Below are 16,635 nucleotides of genomic sequence, written 5' to 3' on the forward strand. Positions count from 1 at the left end.
GAAAGTAAACCTTGGAAAATCAATTGAGATTTATTCATGCATATATCAAATATTTTTACACTTGTTCAATATAATTGTGACCAACAATGTGTTTTCTATTGTCTTGTGACGCTGAAGGTGTTCACAATTATTACTTTATTCGAAAAATCAATAAAAATGAACAGTAATACAATTAAATGTACCGTATTTAAATCTTCAAACATCATTGTAGTTGCTAGGACAGGCTTCGACCGCGGTTACCCAACGCCTGACGTTTTGCCGCCAGCCGAATTGTGGACTAGCGAATTTAGGAGAAAATGCCCTGGACCACTCTCAGATTCAACCTGATTGGATCTTTGTTGGTGCAGCATCGCGTTCTCTCTGATTTATAGCACACCCTTTGACTTTTTGGTTAACACGGATCCAAGATATAAAGGCTTTTGACACAGAGCAGTTGTCATGGAAAATATATCACAATTATAGACAATAAATACATGCAAAGTGTTGGTTTGATTAATTTGAAAGTTACTACATTCGTATACTTACTTATCGTAAAATATGAATAAAGGAGAATGGGCACTCTTGGGCGGTCGGCGGCCATTAATGAAAGTAGTGTCAAATTAAAGTAATGATAACTAGGAACAACTTTTACTAAGAACGTTTCGCTGCAATCCTTTCAGGAAACAATATATTGACATGTAAATATAATGGAATTTCATAGAACAAATACAATTTTTTCGTGTCTGTAATGTATTTAATGTTGTGTAATAACGTTACATCTTATTATAACGATTGCAATGCCATCAAAATGAACAATAATCGTAACTCGTATCTATCTATCATATGGTTCACCTAGTTTTAAAGTTGTTCAAGCCGCCCGAATGTTATCTTAGTTGACAACAACCGGGACCGACTTTTTACGTGCCGTCGAAAGCACGGAGAAGCTCAGTTCAAATACCACAATGCGGTCACCCATCTATAGAATGACCGCGCCAACGGTTGCTTAACCAACAGATCGTTTACCGACCAGTGAGCGCAACTGGCTATGAACGCCTGGTTTTTAAGCTGAGCATTCAAGATAGATAAGTCGTCTCAGTGAATATATTATAGAAGAGCAAGATGTTTACTTGTTACGATATTTATATATTTACATGTTATGATTGTTCGAATATTAATAATGTCTACATTTGTATGCAATAATATAAATAGTACTTTTTATTTAATCTCCGAATATAAGCCAAAAATATGTTTTTATACTATTAAAAGTGCTCAAAAACAAAAATGTATTTTGTTCGTCATATAAGTGCGTCGCGGCAATAAAACTTCTACACGGAAATTATAGGACTAAACTACATTAAAAAAACATTAAATCAAGTTTGGCCGCGGATCGCCCAGGCTCCATACTAATTTGCCCATTCTCCTTTCTTAACTAGCATCCTATTATGTTAACTTGTATAGTATTATTATTCATGTAAAAGTATGGTATAGACTTTAAAATTAAATCAATAAGCCAAACAACTTGAAAAGTGTTCATATAAAAATTTTCAGTCTATATTACAGATCTATTCAGCTCGATATTACAGAGCTGCTGTTACATAACCTAGTAGCGGCAAGCAACCGTAATTAATGTACATAAAACCGTATCATTCATTTTGATTCCAAAGTTCTTCACGTTCGTTTTAAATTGCTCCAGAATATTTCCCATTTTCCTTATTATTTCGTAAATTATTTCAGAGTTCTTCAACTACCACACATTTGGAGTCGTCTTTCAAGTATTTTTGATGTCGCGACCCCATCATTTCTCGCTCGACAGGACTCCCATTCGCCACTGCAGCCCTTGTTGACTTAAAGCGTGATTGGACCTCTATTTATTTATTTTGGACCTTGCCTTCGTCCACAAGAAAATTGGGAACCATCCTACTTGTTTGGTCGACATGTTCCGTAATAATGTTTTTATTTGTACAAGTTTTTTTTTTTAATATTTTCAAATTGAAATATTTACGGTCAGCTTGTTTCTGTTTGTTGAAGGTAATAGGAAATGTTTTACAGATGATTCTTGGAATATTCTTTATCTCGGTTCTACGAAGTATTGCTTGAAGATTGCGGGCACTTTGCTTTATAATTATGAGATGCCTCTTCGTCGCAGTTTTAAATAAGATGTTTTAATCACTGTTTTAATGAATATCACTTTTGAAATGCTCACTTAAATAACGTCTTATTATTAAAACGAAGAAATAAAAAGCAAGTATTTTTTGCAGTAATCGTAGTCGTTTGTGTAACTTGTAATTTAATAGCAAGTGAGGCATACTATCACAAATTATGGCTGTCTAATCGATTTATTACTTCATTCTAACTTTTGCAACAAAATTTTCCTCGGAAGTGAAAAGCGGGTCAATAAAGATGACCACCATAATCCTAAAGAACATAACACTAACTCAATCGAACCACAAATTCAACGATGGCCTCGCAAGTTTTGAATCCACATTTTATATCCAATCCATTATATCATGCAGCATTACCGGCGATTCATCGTCTACTCTGAGTTTTATTGCGAGAGCACATAAAATATCAGGTGTTGAGATATGAGGGCATATAGTTCTAACAGTTGATGTATTCTGCAGGATGTTGGTGACATCTGTTTTTATTGGGCGACTGATTTTTGTGTACGAGTTTATTAGGCTACTAGAAGCTGTGGAGATTTGTAGTACGTAAAATTAGGTTAGAAGGTTAGATTGTAATACTATTAATAGAGAAAAGTGAGAAATATACGTTTCTGTTTCTGTTTCATGATCGTTTAGGAGTAATTCCTAGACCAGTCGAAGTATACATGAGTTTTAAAAAAAATATCAGCAGTAACCGAAAACTTAGTACTTAACGATTATCAGCAATTGCTATGCACACGAAACTGAAGACACAAACCCTAAACTATCCTTCATTCCGGGAGACAAAATTGGATAAACAAAATAAATGTGTAATCACTTTTTAACAAAGCAAAAATATCCCTATACTTTGTCTCTTTTTGAACAGATACATTATACCTTAGCCGATAAAACTATACGTTTCAGCAAGGGAGAATATAAAAATATATTTCCACCTGAAAAATTCGTTGGCAGGAGGCAGCCACTAATATAGTCATCAATATAACCTTACTCAAAACTTCATTACCTCAGTGTGAGCCGATACAGTTTTGCAAAGAGAAAGTTGGCTCGCCTCCACAAAGCTATGTTAATAGCTGTTTGGACTCCCACGAGACTGAGACAAACGGATGAGCTTTTACTAGAAATTATTAAGGTTTTAGGTAAAGATTTTTTCTATATAATTATTTATATAAGGTATAGATTATTTATATAAATTAATCCCGCTTCGGATTTATTATAGGTATAAATTTTAGGAAGGTTCGTCACTGGATGGGTAATCATCTGTTGTTGAATTCGATTGCTTATAGAACTGAAGGATTTCTTCACAAATTGAAGCCCACTCAATTTATTCTAATTATCAGCCAACGTCAATTTTAGCGATAATTTTAAACTGATGTAAGCCCAATAGATAATTGTACATGTATATCGTTGCTACGACCGTGCCATATACCATTCGAACCATCAATATGAGCAAAAAACTACATAGAACATTTCAAAAGAAACACAAAACTTAACAAATCCACAAACAAATTGAAAAACAAAGAACAAACAAACACCAATAAAACGTAAACTACGAAAAGGTTGTGTTTACACGAATTACACACGGTAATGATCGATCACAAGCGTTAAGACGTCGGCATCGAACCCTGGACCCACGGAGCGTAACCCATAAATAATAGCGTGATGCGGCGTACCGTGAACTGCCTGAAATATAGACGCAATAAAGCGCTACGTGAACAGCTACATACTATGTTGTGGGGAGATAGGAAATAAGACGTATGGGAAAATGACTGAGCGGAAGTGGGTAGATGATGAGTTTATTTCTACCAATATTATTCAAAGAGGTAATAATAATAGCTTTTGATTCAGCCTGCAGTGTCTCACTTGTGTTAAGAAATCGGCTCATTTTGATTGATAATTAAAAAGATTATTATTATAAATCCTTCTTTTATATCATTTTGTACGAGATATCATATAAGTTCGTGACAGAAATAATTTCAGCAAAAACTACTAGACTTTTTACAATTATTTTTGTCACAAAAACAGTTCTACTTAAAAAATACTATGATTTTCATCTTTTGTCAGCCTAAGAGAAGGCCAGAAAGTATAGTATTAAACAATATTAAAATAATCAATTTGTAATAAAAATCTTCACTAAAACAATACTAACCCAGCTGTAGTCTTAAACAAGTCTAACATTAAACAGAATAGTTGAAATTGTATTCCCTACATGAACGGTTTACTGCGTGTCGTAAAACTTTAACTAAAGAAAGTGCGTACTTGTTACAATTGGACGAGTACTGGACCGATACGATGGCTGTTTCATTTTATTTATAGACACTACAAAAGGTTTTATAAGGCCTGAGTATATTACTTTTTAAAGGCAAAAAAAGAAATTCATTTAATTAAAACTATAGAAATAAGGCTTTCTAGGCTCAATTACAGCTGGAGTCAATATGGGTCCAATTCTATTATACCTAAAATAGCAATTTCTAGAAAGGACCTACGAAAAACAATTTGGTATTTTATTGTGAGTACGCCCGGTAAATAACGATTTAAAAAGTACTGACATACATGTATTACTCGAGTACAAAATTATTTTAACGCTGTTGCTAAAACTCATAAGTACCCAGTTAACATGCGTTTACAAGGCTACTAAAACAGCGACCAAAAAACCAAAGTCCTTTGAAGATTTTCGCGGACATCACTCGGTTATGCGTCAAATAATTATTTAAACAAACAAGACAGTATAATCGAAATTATCAAAATGAAATCAAATTTAGCTCAAAACTGTCCCATGCTCACATTTGTACCAACCTCGTCTCATGGCAGTTAAGGTAAATAAGCATATATATGTACTAAGATGACGTATTTAAACACTGTTGCTTGATGTAAGCTGTTAAGGAGCTTACAAATGCTACTATCTGTTAGTTTGTTTGACATTGCAACATTGTATTATGATTTACATTTACGTTACTCATAGCAGAAGTTATACGTTGCATCAATGTAAATACTTGGAATATCAATATATTTCAGTAAATCATAGTCAATTTTTAAAGTTTATCTTTGTGCTTTGCTTTTGCTGAATAGTAAACAATATTTACAGGATTACTGCTTAATCAGATTTTTATGCAGTTAGATAAAAATACTTTCGCTATTTACTGCTGCTGCAATAACCGTTACAGAAATGTTAAAAAAAAGTATAAAGACTATGAGAGACTGCAAGATTCGTCACGTAAGAATAAAACCTACGGTAATTTTTGTTACAATGTAAATACAGAATTTTCTGCTTTCTGTCTTGAAGTTCAACCAAAACCGACAATTTCAACTTCTCCCAAATTCACACACTGTCAGCAACATTCTATATATCTCCAATAGATGGAATTGTTGTGTAAGGAAGACGCGATTGTGAATTATTGCAGGAAATATCGAAGAGAGTGCACGCCAGGTAAAAGCATCTGCCCATTGAGAGCCTATTGCTATTAAGAGATGGGGCAGCCCTACATACTGGCCTTGAGTTAGAGTTGCCATAAATACCGGTACGTGTCAATCTTTTGAATAGATGTTTGTATTCGCTTTTGACCAGTGGTTTTACTTCGAATGTTGGTCGGTATTGGGACAAATGTTTGATCAAATGTTGGTGTGTCTTATTTTATTTGTGTGTTTTTAATTTATGTTTAAATTGGTGAGATTGCGCTTTTGATCTTGCTTTACTAATATTATTATAATTTAAGGAAGTTCCATACACGTGTTAAACGAAAATAAAATATTCGCTGAATTAAATAAAATAAATAAATAAATTTAACCCATTAATGTCCCACTGCTGGGCAAGGGTCTCCTCCCGTAATGAGGGAGGGGCTAGGCCTTGAGTCCACCACGCTGGCCAAGTGCGGGTTGGGGACTTTGCATGCCCTCAATAAATGTATTAAACAAATTTTGGGCACGCAAGGTTTCCTCACGATGTTTTCCTTCACCGTTGGAGCATGTGATAATTATTTCTAATACACACATAACTTCGAAAAGTCATTGGTGTGTTGCCCCGGGTTCGAACCTGCGACCACTTGCGTGGGAGGTACCAACTTATGCCACTCGGCTATCGGCGCCGCTGCGCTGAATTATACTAACAAAAAAAGCAGTTTGTTATTTTCTTAACAGTTATTTCGTTTGTAAAGTCTTACCTAATCAAGACGAGTGTAACAGTTTCTTTCTGCTCTCTTCAAGTTATTAAGCAAATTATACTATTTCGTAATCCTACATCTGGCATTCTGGACTACAAACTAAAGCTACATTGGTCAAATTAACTAATCGAGAGATTATTTTCCTTTAAATCTAGATATCGATTTTCTATCTATCTTTGAAGCCCGATTAAGTAGAAATATACCTCTAAGTAGTAATAGAAATTAAAGATTTTATTTTTCCTTTTATTTCTACATCTTGCAGGTACCTTCGACTTACTAATATTGAAGTCCGTACTAAATTCGCTAAGGGCGCTAATAAAGTTTTCATATACTTATCAATAATAGTCGATTAGACTTAAAACTGTTCTCTAAAAATAAACCAAACAATAAAATTCCATTTACTATTACAAAGGGATAGCCAACAGTTAGCCATTTTAATTCGCCTCTGTCCTCCTTACAGCGGAGTGCAAAGCTGCGTACCACGATACGTGGTTGACCTGACGCCCTCATCGCAAAGAGCTACGAAACGAAGAGAGGAATTCTAACATATTTATATTTGAAACGCTATTTTGTTAAGGAGCTGCAAACTTTTGTGGTCTAAATGTAAAGAAATAGTTTGGGTCACTATTGTTTTTGTAGTAAAGATTTAAAACTTTTCATAGTTTTCGAAATATGATTCGATATGTTAAACATATGGACGCATCTATGTCGTAGGTATATGGACTTATTTTTAAGTCTTCTTTTTTCTTTAGTAATCCCGTTTGTTAAAAATGTATTGCTATGGTAAAGGTGGTAATAGACACATAATTGCACTGTATGTCGTGGGTTCTATTCTTTGACATTCCCTGGATAGTTCATACGTAGACTTAAACGCATATATAATCCACACTTTATTTTTTTTTTCTTAAACTAATTTTATTTTAATTTACAATACATTTTTTTACCTGGCGATTTAATAGCCCTTCTCCACATCTACCGCACCGCTAAGTTAAAATACTTCAAATATATTGCAAAATGCCCTACAGCCTAGAATACGTTTACCAGTTCCATGTAGGATGCATTAGGCGTGTAGTTTACGATACCGATCCGACTGAACATAGCACGTGTGTGAGATCATTCGATACATACACGCTACATGCTTCTAACAACTATACTACTTCAATTATATTTGTACTAGCTTTTAGAACATACTTACATAATGACGAGCTCGTGGCTAAGAAATTACAGATACGCTGCGCTTTCCGAGGTTGGTCTGTGGATGGGTGCCTATATTATATATACAGAGTTCCACCATGTTTCAGAAGGCACGTTTAGAAGTGGGTCTCGGCTGACAATCTCAAAGATCTTTGACAGTCGTTACAAGTACCTAGTCAGAAATTTAAAAGTCTACAACGAGCCACTATATACATAACTTGTTTCCTTCATCGACATATGGGCAGGGTAAGAGATCCAAAGACAACAATTAGTATGAATGTTATTAGTAATCATTAATTAATTTTACAATAAATTATTTTGAAAACATTATTAATAATTAATTTTATAAACAACGAAATTTCCACAATACGTAATCAACTTTAACATAAAGTTCATTCACCGGGCTCACGAGTCATATGATATTTGAATTAATGAAATTAAAATAAGAATGAATGCCACTACAATGTTGCACCGGCCAATAGGAAAACAGTAAGAAAGTCTCTCTTTCCTAGCCACTCTGCTATTGGTCGGCGGCGCACGCGACGCTGTCACGATTTTTGATGTACTTTGTCTATGCCGCCATTGCAGTGCCGCGCGAACCTGTGTCCTTGACATACTTATCGAAACATACATATTTTTTTCTCAAAAAGGACGCTTATTTATATAGTTTTTGTTTTAGTTATTGGTGTAAATAGTAATAGTAATTGTTGCGTGTATTGACTTAAAAAAAAAATGTTTAAGTGTTTACTGTGATGCGGAAGCCATTGTTTTGTTGATGGTTTATTATTGTTTCGTAGTGAGTGTTTGTGTTGTGTTTGCGGTGCCTAATACGAATCGTGTACGTTCTTAAGATTAGGGAGTAGATTTGTTATTAATGAGGGTGGAGGCTAAATGCAACACCGATTTACAAAAACTTTGTAGGTATCCGTCGAGATGGCGATCACATTTAACAAATCAAAATTTAAACATCGTGCATTGCTTTTTCAAGATAAGTACTCGTAGTGATTAGTGATGATTAATAAGTTACAAAACTTAAGTGATAATAATTCGTAAGTAGGTGAGCAGTGCATTTGCCGCGCGAAGTGTCAGTGTCGTCACAGGATCCAGACGCGCTGGCGCCGAACTCTCGAGTTTGCCGCGCTACGTTCCCGCTGCTGCTCCATCGTAGACGTAAGTACATATTATTATTATGTATTATATTATTATTTATTCATAGCGATGGTACTGTTCTGATTTAATTGTGTACGTTTAATTTTTTTTAATTTGAGATGAACTAGCTAGGTGTGATATTTTCTTGTTTGCCACATGACATTTGACCTCAAGCCCAACCCATACATTGAAGGGAACAAGCCATGGTAGCAACTTGTTGCATGATAGTGTAAATTATAACAGACTTATGGCACTTTGCTCGACCCGAGACTCGAATCTAAGACAGTCGGATACACTACCGATCGCGCCACGGAGGATATAATGCATACATACCTACATAACGTTGTATTCTAACGTACAATCACGCCTGTTATAGGTACCTACTCAAAGTATAGTCATAGGTACATAATATAATATATAGACTAACAAAAAGGCCTGACCTAAATTCTACTGTAAACGAGTCAACCCACGAGAACGATAATAGTTTTACACCATGAACGCTAAAGAGATAAATTTCAACTAAAATTGTTAAACACTGTAATAAATTTAAAAGCATATTAGTTGGACATGCTCGCATTATATTACTATCAAAAACAGCATGCACCGTTATAACATTACTGGGAAATATTAAATAATGTTTTCGTGTTATTTTGTTTGTGCGAACTCTAGGGATTTTTGAATACAGTTACTGTTGTAATTAAATTCTTTTGTGCCTGTTTTGGTACTTCATGAATGGGTTGTAGCAAATATGTAGCTAGTAGCTTCTGAACGCGACTTTGTCCTCGTAAAAAGATTTACCGGCATAATAAGTCCGATGTTCTTTAATAGTGGGTAAGAAAGTGCTTAATTGGTAGGTTCTAGTTCCATTACTATCCACTAATACAGTTTTTAATCTATTGCTGCTTGTACACTACAATGCTAAACGTGTCTCAAATCCGATCAGTATTTTATAGGTAACGATACTTTATTTGTTTGGTATAGTAAAATGTATAAATGATTCCCGCCCGGTTATACATAGGTATTTTGCTTAAGTGAAGTGCTACTAACATAGTGATGATATACTTAATATATATGTTAGTTTGTAAGGTATATATCTATGAGCCATTGTAGCTCGAAAATAAAATGATTTATTTATTATTTATTATTTATACTTTACAACTAAATGTGCATTCGTTTAGATTTAGATAGGTAGATACCTATTCTTAAAAGAGAGCGACGATTTTTTAAAAGAGAAGTAAAATTATGAATGGGACACAGTTTTTTATACAGCTCTTAAAAGTGTAGGTACAATTTTCCTCATCCCCATTGGTCATAACATAGGTGCAATGTAATAATTATACCTACATAGTGAATACATATCCTAAGAATCAGTAACACGTAAGTGAACGTTCTCAGTCACGTACAATATTAGTGTCCGTGATGCCGAGCTGTGACGTCACGACACCTGGACGCGGGCCGATTAATTTAGCTAGATGTATCTAGATGACTTGCTTACATGATATTAGGCTGACTAAAATCTGTAGTCCGTTGCGCTCACCGGTCGATAAACGATCAATGGGTTAGGCAAACCTTGGCACGGTCATTACATAGATGGGTGACCGTACAGTGAACTGTATTTGAACTAGGCGTCTCCGTGCTTTCTAGGGCACGTAAAAATTAAAATTTGGTCCTGGTTGCTGTCTGTTATGATAACAGTCGTTAAGCCATGTCGAAGGCGTTCGGGCGGCTTGAATAATTTTGACACTAGGTTGACCACTAACCATACGGTTAGTAGTTAGTATGTAGGTAGTAGAGCCTACTTTATTTTGGAAACACTCAGGATCGATCGATTTAATTCAGGTGAGGCGTGTATGCCAAGGCTCTTTTCTAAGTTGTCGGTCTATACATATAGTTAAATAACAACACATTAACAACTGAAATAAAGCAACCCGATCGTAAAATGTTTACCAATTCATTTCAATTTTGATTGAAATACTAGGCGCCTATTATCACAACGAAATAATTTGTATCATTAAAACTTTGCTAATAAATTTCGTAAGGCGTTTAAATTATATTTACTTGAATCATCCCAATTGAGTTCCTTCAAATTACGTTTAATTGGTTTATGCATAATTTTGAAGGTGTTTTACTTACAAATCATAAGAAAATTATTGAATCTTAATATATATTTTGTTAAAAAATAGGCTGACATTACTAAAAAATTATAATAAAATGCATAGAACGATAGATTAGTACCTAATCCTAGGTAACAGGAGGCGAGACTGTTGCCATATATCGAGCACGCTACACTAGTTCAGGTTACTATTGAGAAACATCCTAATATAATTTAGGACATACCTATTTATATCACTTAGTGACCCGGGAATTCAACCCCTGTCCTCATGATCAGCAGTCAGATACAATACCTATTGCACCACAGTGAAAGTAAAATTAATTTGTAATGTAATGTAAAATTAAAATTATCACCCAGAACAAACACTCAAAAAACTAAAAAATGTATTTCTTACCAAAATGGCGGATCTTATTAAATTGTCTCTCAATTGTCTTAAATCTGCTTCCAGCTCATTAATGTCGGTCCCAATTACGGGGCTACCTAAACAAACGATGAACATGCTGGCTACATTCATTAGCTATGATAACAGGCCCTTCAATTTCATCACTGCTTAGATTTGAGCCCCCATTTAACAATTAATTAGTTGCCTGAACATAGTTTAAATGTTAGGCAGGTGAGTCCCAGTAGAACAAGTTAGGACTTGATTGGTTCTAACTCACGAAATTTATATCCTGTAACACTCTATTTCTCTGTCCTCTTTACTAACGTCTATCAAATAGTCATTACTACTCATTACTGATTATTGTCAACGTGATCAATAATTGTATCATATACCTACATTGTAAAGTACAGTAGTATCTTAGTATGATTTAATAATCAAAGATCAAATTGTTGTTAGAGGTTTCTACATTCATGTTCATGTCTATGAAAGCTATCCCAGGTTTCATTTCAACATAGGTTTGACTTAAGTACCTATAGGTATGCTTATCTTCATTGAAGTGAAACCACTTGCAACAACAAATGCAAGAGATATAAAATTATATATAAACAACACACTTTCCTTGCTTTAGCTTGAATTCTTCCTATACAAACTGCAAGCTCGAGAATGTCTGAAATTGTAAAACGCCTTATAAAATAAACACAGCAAAGTTAAGGTTCTGCGTAATGCTACACACTTCTCGGGAAAAAAGCCAACCCTAATATTCCCGTATGGAAGTCCTTTCACTTCTCTTGTTACTACTAAACCAATGAAGTTTGAATTTTCCTCACTCTAAACACATCCAATCGAGTTGAGAAACCAAAATAGGTGTCCCAATAAAATAATGTTACATTACATTTTACTTTTCATCAAAGGTCCCCGTGACACGTAGTTTTCTATATATTTTTCTATTGTGGGTGATATACTTTACCCCTATCTTCATTTCAGCTTCCAAATAGAAAATTCCATCATATTCCCACCTCATAAAACTAACAAACTAAAAACAATTCATTCTAAAGCGAAAACAGCACACCATTTCTCATCCGCATCATCAAACTCGCAAGAACAATTTAAACTTCTGTACAATCAACTTCACAGTGTCATAGTTTAAGTTTTGCTAATAAATTGGCAGTACTTTATCTTAAGCGTTGTTACAAGGAAGCGTTCTCGGCCCAACTTGGTTCAAGTTAGTAAAGTCTAAAGCAGGTGAGACTCGAGTTATGCTTATCCATCTATTTTGTAAAGTTTCGGGAATTGATGTTAACTCTTCTTATCGGTTGTTGAGTGGAATTGTTGGTTCAATATTCATATTAGGTATTTTAGTTTGAATTATTTTATCACCTTTGTATATCTTGGCTACATCTAAGACGTCTGCTCTTGACAGAATCGAATTCGGATTCCATTGAATCAGATTCGAGCTTATGTCAATCCAAACTAGAGGTAGTGTGTGATCAAACACTGGTTTATAATGAAAATTCTTCCGCTTTAAATTATATGAAAATAAATGAAAATAATTTCATTTGAGCTTGATTGAATTTGAAATTTACAGGTACGATTTGACATAAGTTCGAATCTGATTCAATCGAATTTGATTCCGTTGGGGAAAAGCCGGTTGAGCATTTATCATTACTCATGCATATTGTGTGTTTATTCTCGCGTCATGAGAAAAATCTCTGTCTAGTGCGATGATTTCTTGATAAGAAAATACATTATTATAGATCTAATTCGAAAAGTGTATTTATTTTGCAAAAACATCTTTGCATTAGAATATGCTTTTATGCAAGCATGATATAATTTTAATATCATTGAATAAAATTCTACTGAAAATACAGCTTTACGTTTCCAAGAAATTTACTAAGGATTACGAAACGCTTTTTACTTCAACAACATAAATAGCTTATAAAATAGTTTTAATATTTAAAATTTAGTTGCCGAAAATATTTTAGGTTTATAAAATTTTCAAATATGAAATTTACGCTCAATTACAAGTCTAGAACATCAATACCAATATCAAATTAGTCTGACTTTTAATTAAAATTGTTTGTTCAAATGAAATAACTATATTGAACAAAACGTTGATGAATATCAAAATCAATTAATATAAAGCAATAGAGATGAAAATCAATTTAGAAACTATATATTAAATGACCCATTAATCAAACAATAAATGTTTATACAATAAATTTATTAATGTACCGATATTAATTTCGTGAAGACAATTATATCAATTTCGGGGTGTGTATCACAAATTGGGAATAAACTATTAGCTTTACAAAATGTTACGGTCTGAAATTATCTTTGAATTTCTACATCGCATGATTTATTTATTTGCACCTAGAACTGGTCGAGTGTCGCTAAATGTATGCTATCAAATATGGAATTGAGAACGTTGATACATTTTAAATTCTTCTAGATAGTCCTGTAGCTCAAAAAACCTTAGGACTATTTCCAGCATACAAGCATGCAAGTTTCGTTTAACATTGCACTTACAGATCCTACCAATATTGATGTAGATCCTTACAAAATCAGATAATGATACTCCGTATCACCTTATCTATTATTTTTTTGAAGTATTTTAAGCCTATCATACATTAGACAAATAAATCGTTGTTATTTTATAACATTGAAAATAATTGCTAAAACTCACTACTAATGTTTACATAAAATAAAATGACTAGGTATTACCTGCTTTATAATAAATTTGCAGCTCTGTGTCTATACTATAAAATAAGAGCAACTAATGAACATCCTAGAACTCATCAAGTTCATACAAAGACACCACAGATTTGTATTCACTGGCTGAACACAAAGGCGTGTCAAACCTTTCAGTCTCACACAGTTTAGAAAAGTCTACACTATACATATTTCTTTCACCATCTGGTTTTACCATAGGCAAAAACCTATGTCCCCACAAAATGTCGTTCTCCGTGTAACTGGTCCTCGCTTGCACTTGCTGACCAGTCGACTCAATAATCCCTTCAAACACTGCTAAAATTTCAAACTTTCCTAACAGCAAATCTGCAGCAGATACTCCATATAAAGGACTATTTTCATCAATCACATGTATGATAGACACCGGCCATAAGAAAAATGTTGATTCACAGCCATCCATTTCAACTTTTAATTCAGTCTGTTCAAAATCATCACTGATATATCCACATTTTAGCACGTACACTGAAGCAGTTATATTCAGAATTCTCGATTTCCTCACATCACCTACTCTGAATATCATACATAGCTTTCCATCTCTTAAGGTAACAACAGTTTGTCTGCTGAACAGAATGGTTTGAGTTCTTGATTTAGGTCTTGTCAATTTCGCGAACAAAATCCCAACCATGAATGCTTGGAAGATTTGACTGACGATACACTGAAAGCACATAGCCGTGATAGTTTGGGGGCATTCTAAGGTAATGGCCCGTTTACCATAAGCCACGGTTGTATGAACTTCGATGCTAAAGAGAAAGCTGGAAGTAAATCCATAGATATTTTCGACACAAGGGACCCAGTTTGTTGAATTCTGATTTGGTGGTAAATGTTCCTCAGTCAAGTCCCCATGGGTCAATGCAATAATCCAGTAGATGAAGCCGAAAATCAGCCAATCGCTGGTGAAGGCTGTGAAGAAGTGGAGAAGCGTCCACCTCCATCGTGCCTCGACTAGTGTGATAAACCATTTGGAGAAGATACTTCGTTGGAACGAGTCTGGTTTGTCGATGTTGAATTCTCCGTTCTTGAAGACGATCCTTTTGTTTTGTGATCGTGAGTTTTTTTGATGATGTGATATTTCTGTGGAAAAATAACATCCAATTTCAGTTGATGGTAGAAATCATCCAACTGAAAGTTGGTTTGTACATATTTTTTTTTGTAAAATGCTTTTGTTTATTGTGACAATAGATGGTATCAATTACATTGATTAACAAGTAGTTAAATGTCATTGCCGAAAAAATAATAATTAAAAAGTTTAAAGAAAAAAATTTCTCTAAACAACCATTATTGTTTCAACTTTTATAATTGTTTAACAGCAAATAGAAAACTTTAAACTAGTTCTATTATCTATTATAAAGAAGGCACGTGTCTGTTCTAACAGTGTTTTGTTTGAAGAATTTCTTATTCACGAAGTCGCTGAACTCAAAGCTTAAATGATAACAGTTCAAGATATTATATTTTAAATTATATACAAATATTTTTCTTTTGCCGTGGCTTTTGTTCTTTATAACATAAAATCTTGTTAAGATGATATAATTTGGTGCAGTAGTTACTATTATCATAAGCTTAAGAGATTTTGATACGGTTATTACGTATAGCTGTTTATTTTGGGACTCATTTTATAAACGTATGCCTTTTTCCTTAATGAGTAAGATAGACTAGAAGATTTTTTTTTATATTTCCTAATATTATAATATTGTCGGCTTAAGAGTTTTATAAGTTTTCGTACAAGAAATTCGGTTATTCAATCATAATAAAGTTTTATTTACGTATAGTGTAATTACAATTTTAAAGTAATTTTATGTGAAACACGTTTGCTAAGGTATATCGCAAAACAATTGATAAAATGCATCTACACTTACGAGAATTATATTTTCTTAGTGTCATGACAAGCCAGTTAACAAAAATACTCACTTTTCTTGGGAATATAAACTCCTGGTTCTAGTAGCACTATTTCTTCTATAGAGTTTTCTTCACTTTCATCCGTAGTGTCAAAACTGAAACATCTGTATTCTTCTTTTTCAGTCATGTCTTGAGTCTTGAACTGCAAAAATAATGTTTCTAAGCTAAAGATAACTTAATCACAAAAATGATTTAATAAAAGCTATTTGCGTATGTGCGTATTGGATGTGATATTAGTCAGGATTAATGAAAGGTATAAAAAGTGATTTGTTGTGCTGAAATCAACATATTATTTATAACTGAACCCAACGTACTTATTTAACATTTTTTTTTTACTTATTTAACATTACAGTTTTTTTGCTACTCAAGTATTAGGTATTGAAAATTAAAATAGACTCAATAATTGTATTATGGAATCAAATATAAAAATATATTCTAAGAAAATGTACGCTTACTTATTTTTATTAAAAAAGTTATATAATGTAATGAGCTTACCTTTTGTCAAGCAGTCTTCCCGGGTAATCCTTGAACACTCACTAAAAAACACGTTGACTGTCATGTAAGAAAGTGCGTAGTGTATCATTCTCGCAAAACCTGTAGCTACTGATACCACAATCTTAGAGGTTTTGACTTTGCAGTCGTAGATAAGTGTGTAACGTGACGTCGCCTGCGATAACAGGAGAAAACACTAGTGGAGATATTTGCACGTTTTCTTTATGGTTAGAGTTAAAAATTCACTGATTTGAAAACTTAATTTCATGGTATAAAGCTTGTGCTTTATACCACATGTAATATAACCACAGAAAAACTATTATTACCGTAAATTATACTTTTTCCACATTACGTTTTATTAGATATGAT

At 33.7% G+C, this 16,635-nt stretch overlaps 1 protein-coding gene across 1 annotated transcript; it reads right to left on the reverse strand.

Moving 5' to 3' along the window:
• Positions 1-13,370: 13,370 nt before the first annotated feature.
• LOC142981012 (ATP-sensitive inward rectifier potassium channel 12-like) lies at positions 13,371-16,383 on the reverse strand. The gene is made up of 3 exons (XM_076126663.1): positions 16,270-16,383; positions 15,787-15,916; positions 13,371-14,952 (listed from the first exon to the last, which is right to left on the reverse strand). The coding sequence occupies exons 2-3, from the start codon at positions 15,899-15,901 to the stop codon at positions 13,919-13,921; spliced, it is 1,149 nt and encodes a 382-aa protein (XP_075982778.1). The 5' UTR covers positions 15,902-15,916; positions 16,270-16,383; the 3' UTR covers positions 13,371-13,918.
• Between the last annotated feature and the right edge of the window lie 252 nt (positions 16,384-16,635).

The sequence above is a fragment of the Anticarsia gemmatalis genome, chromosome 19, assembly GCF_050436995.1.
Source record: "Anticarsia gemmatalis isolate Benzon Research Colony breed Stoneville strain chromosome 19, ilAntGemm2 primary, whole genome shotgun sequence".
In the NCBI taxonomy this organism is placed as follows: Eukaryota; Metazoa; Arthropoda; class Insecta; order Lepidoptera; family Erebidae; genus Anticarsia; species Anticarsia gemmatalis.

Excerpts from the sequence above, each read along its gene's own strand:
- LOC142981012 (XM_076126663.1), bottom strand. The coding sequence starts at position 15,901 with ATGACTGAAAAAGAAGAATACAGATGTTTCAGTTTTGACACTACGGAT. Across the intron at positions 14,953-15,786 it reads AGTTTATATTCCCAAGAAAA|AAATATCACATCATCAAAAA; the intron begins GTGAGTATTTTT and ends ATTTTTCCACAG.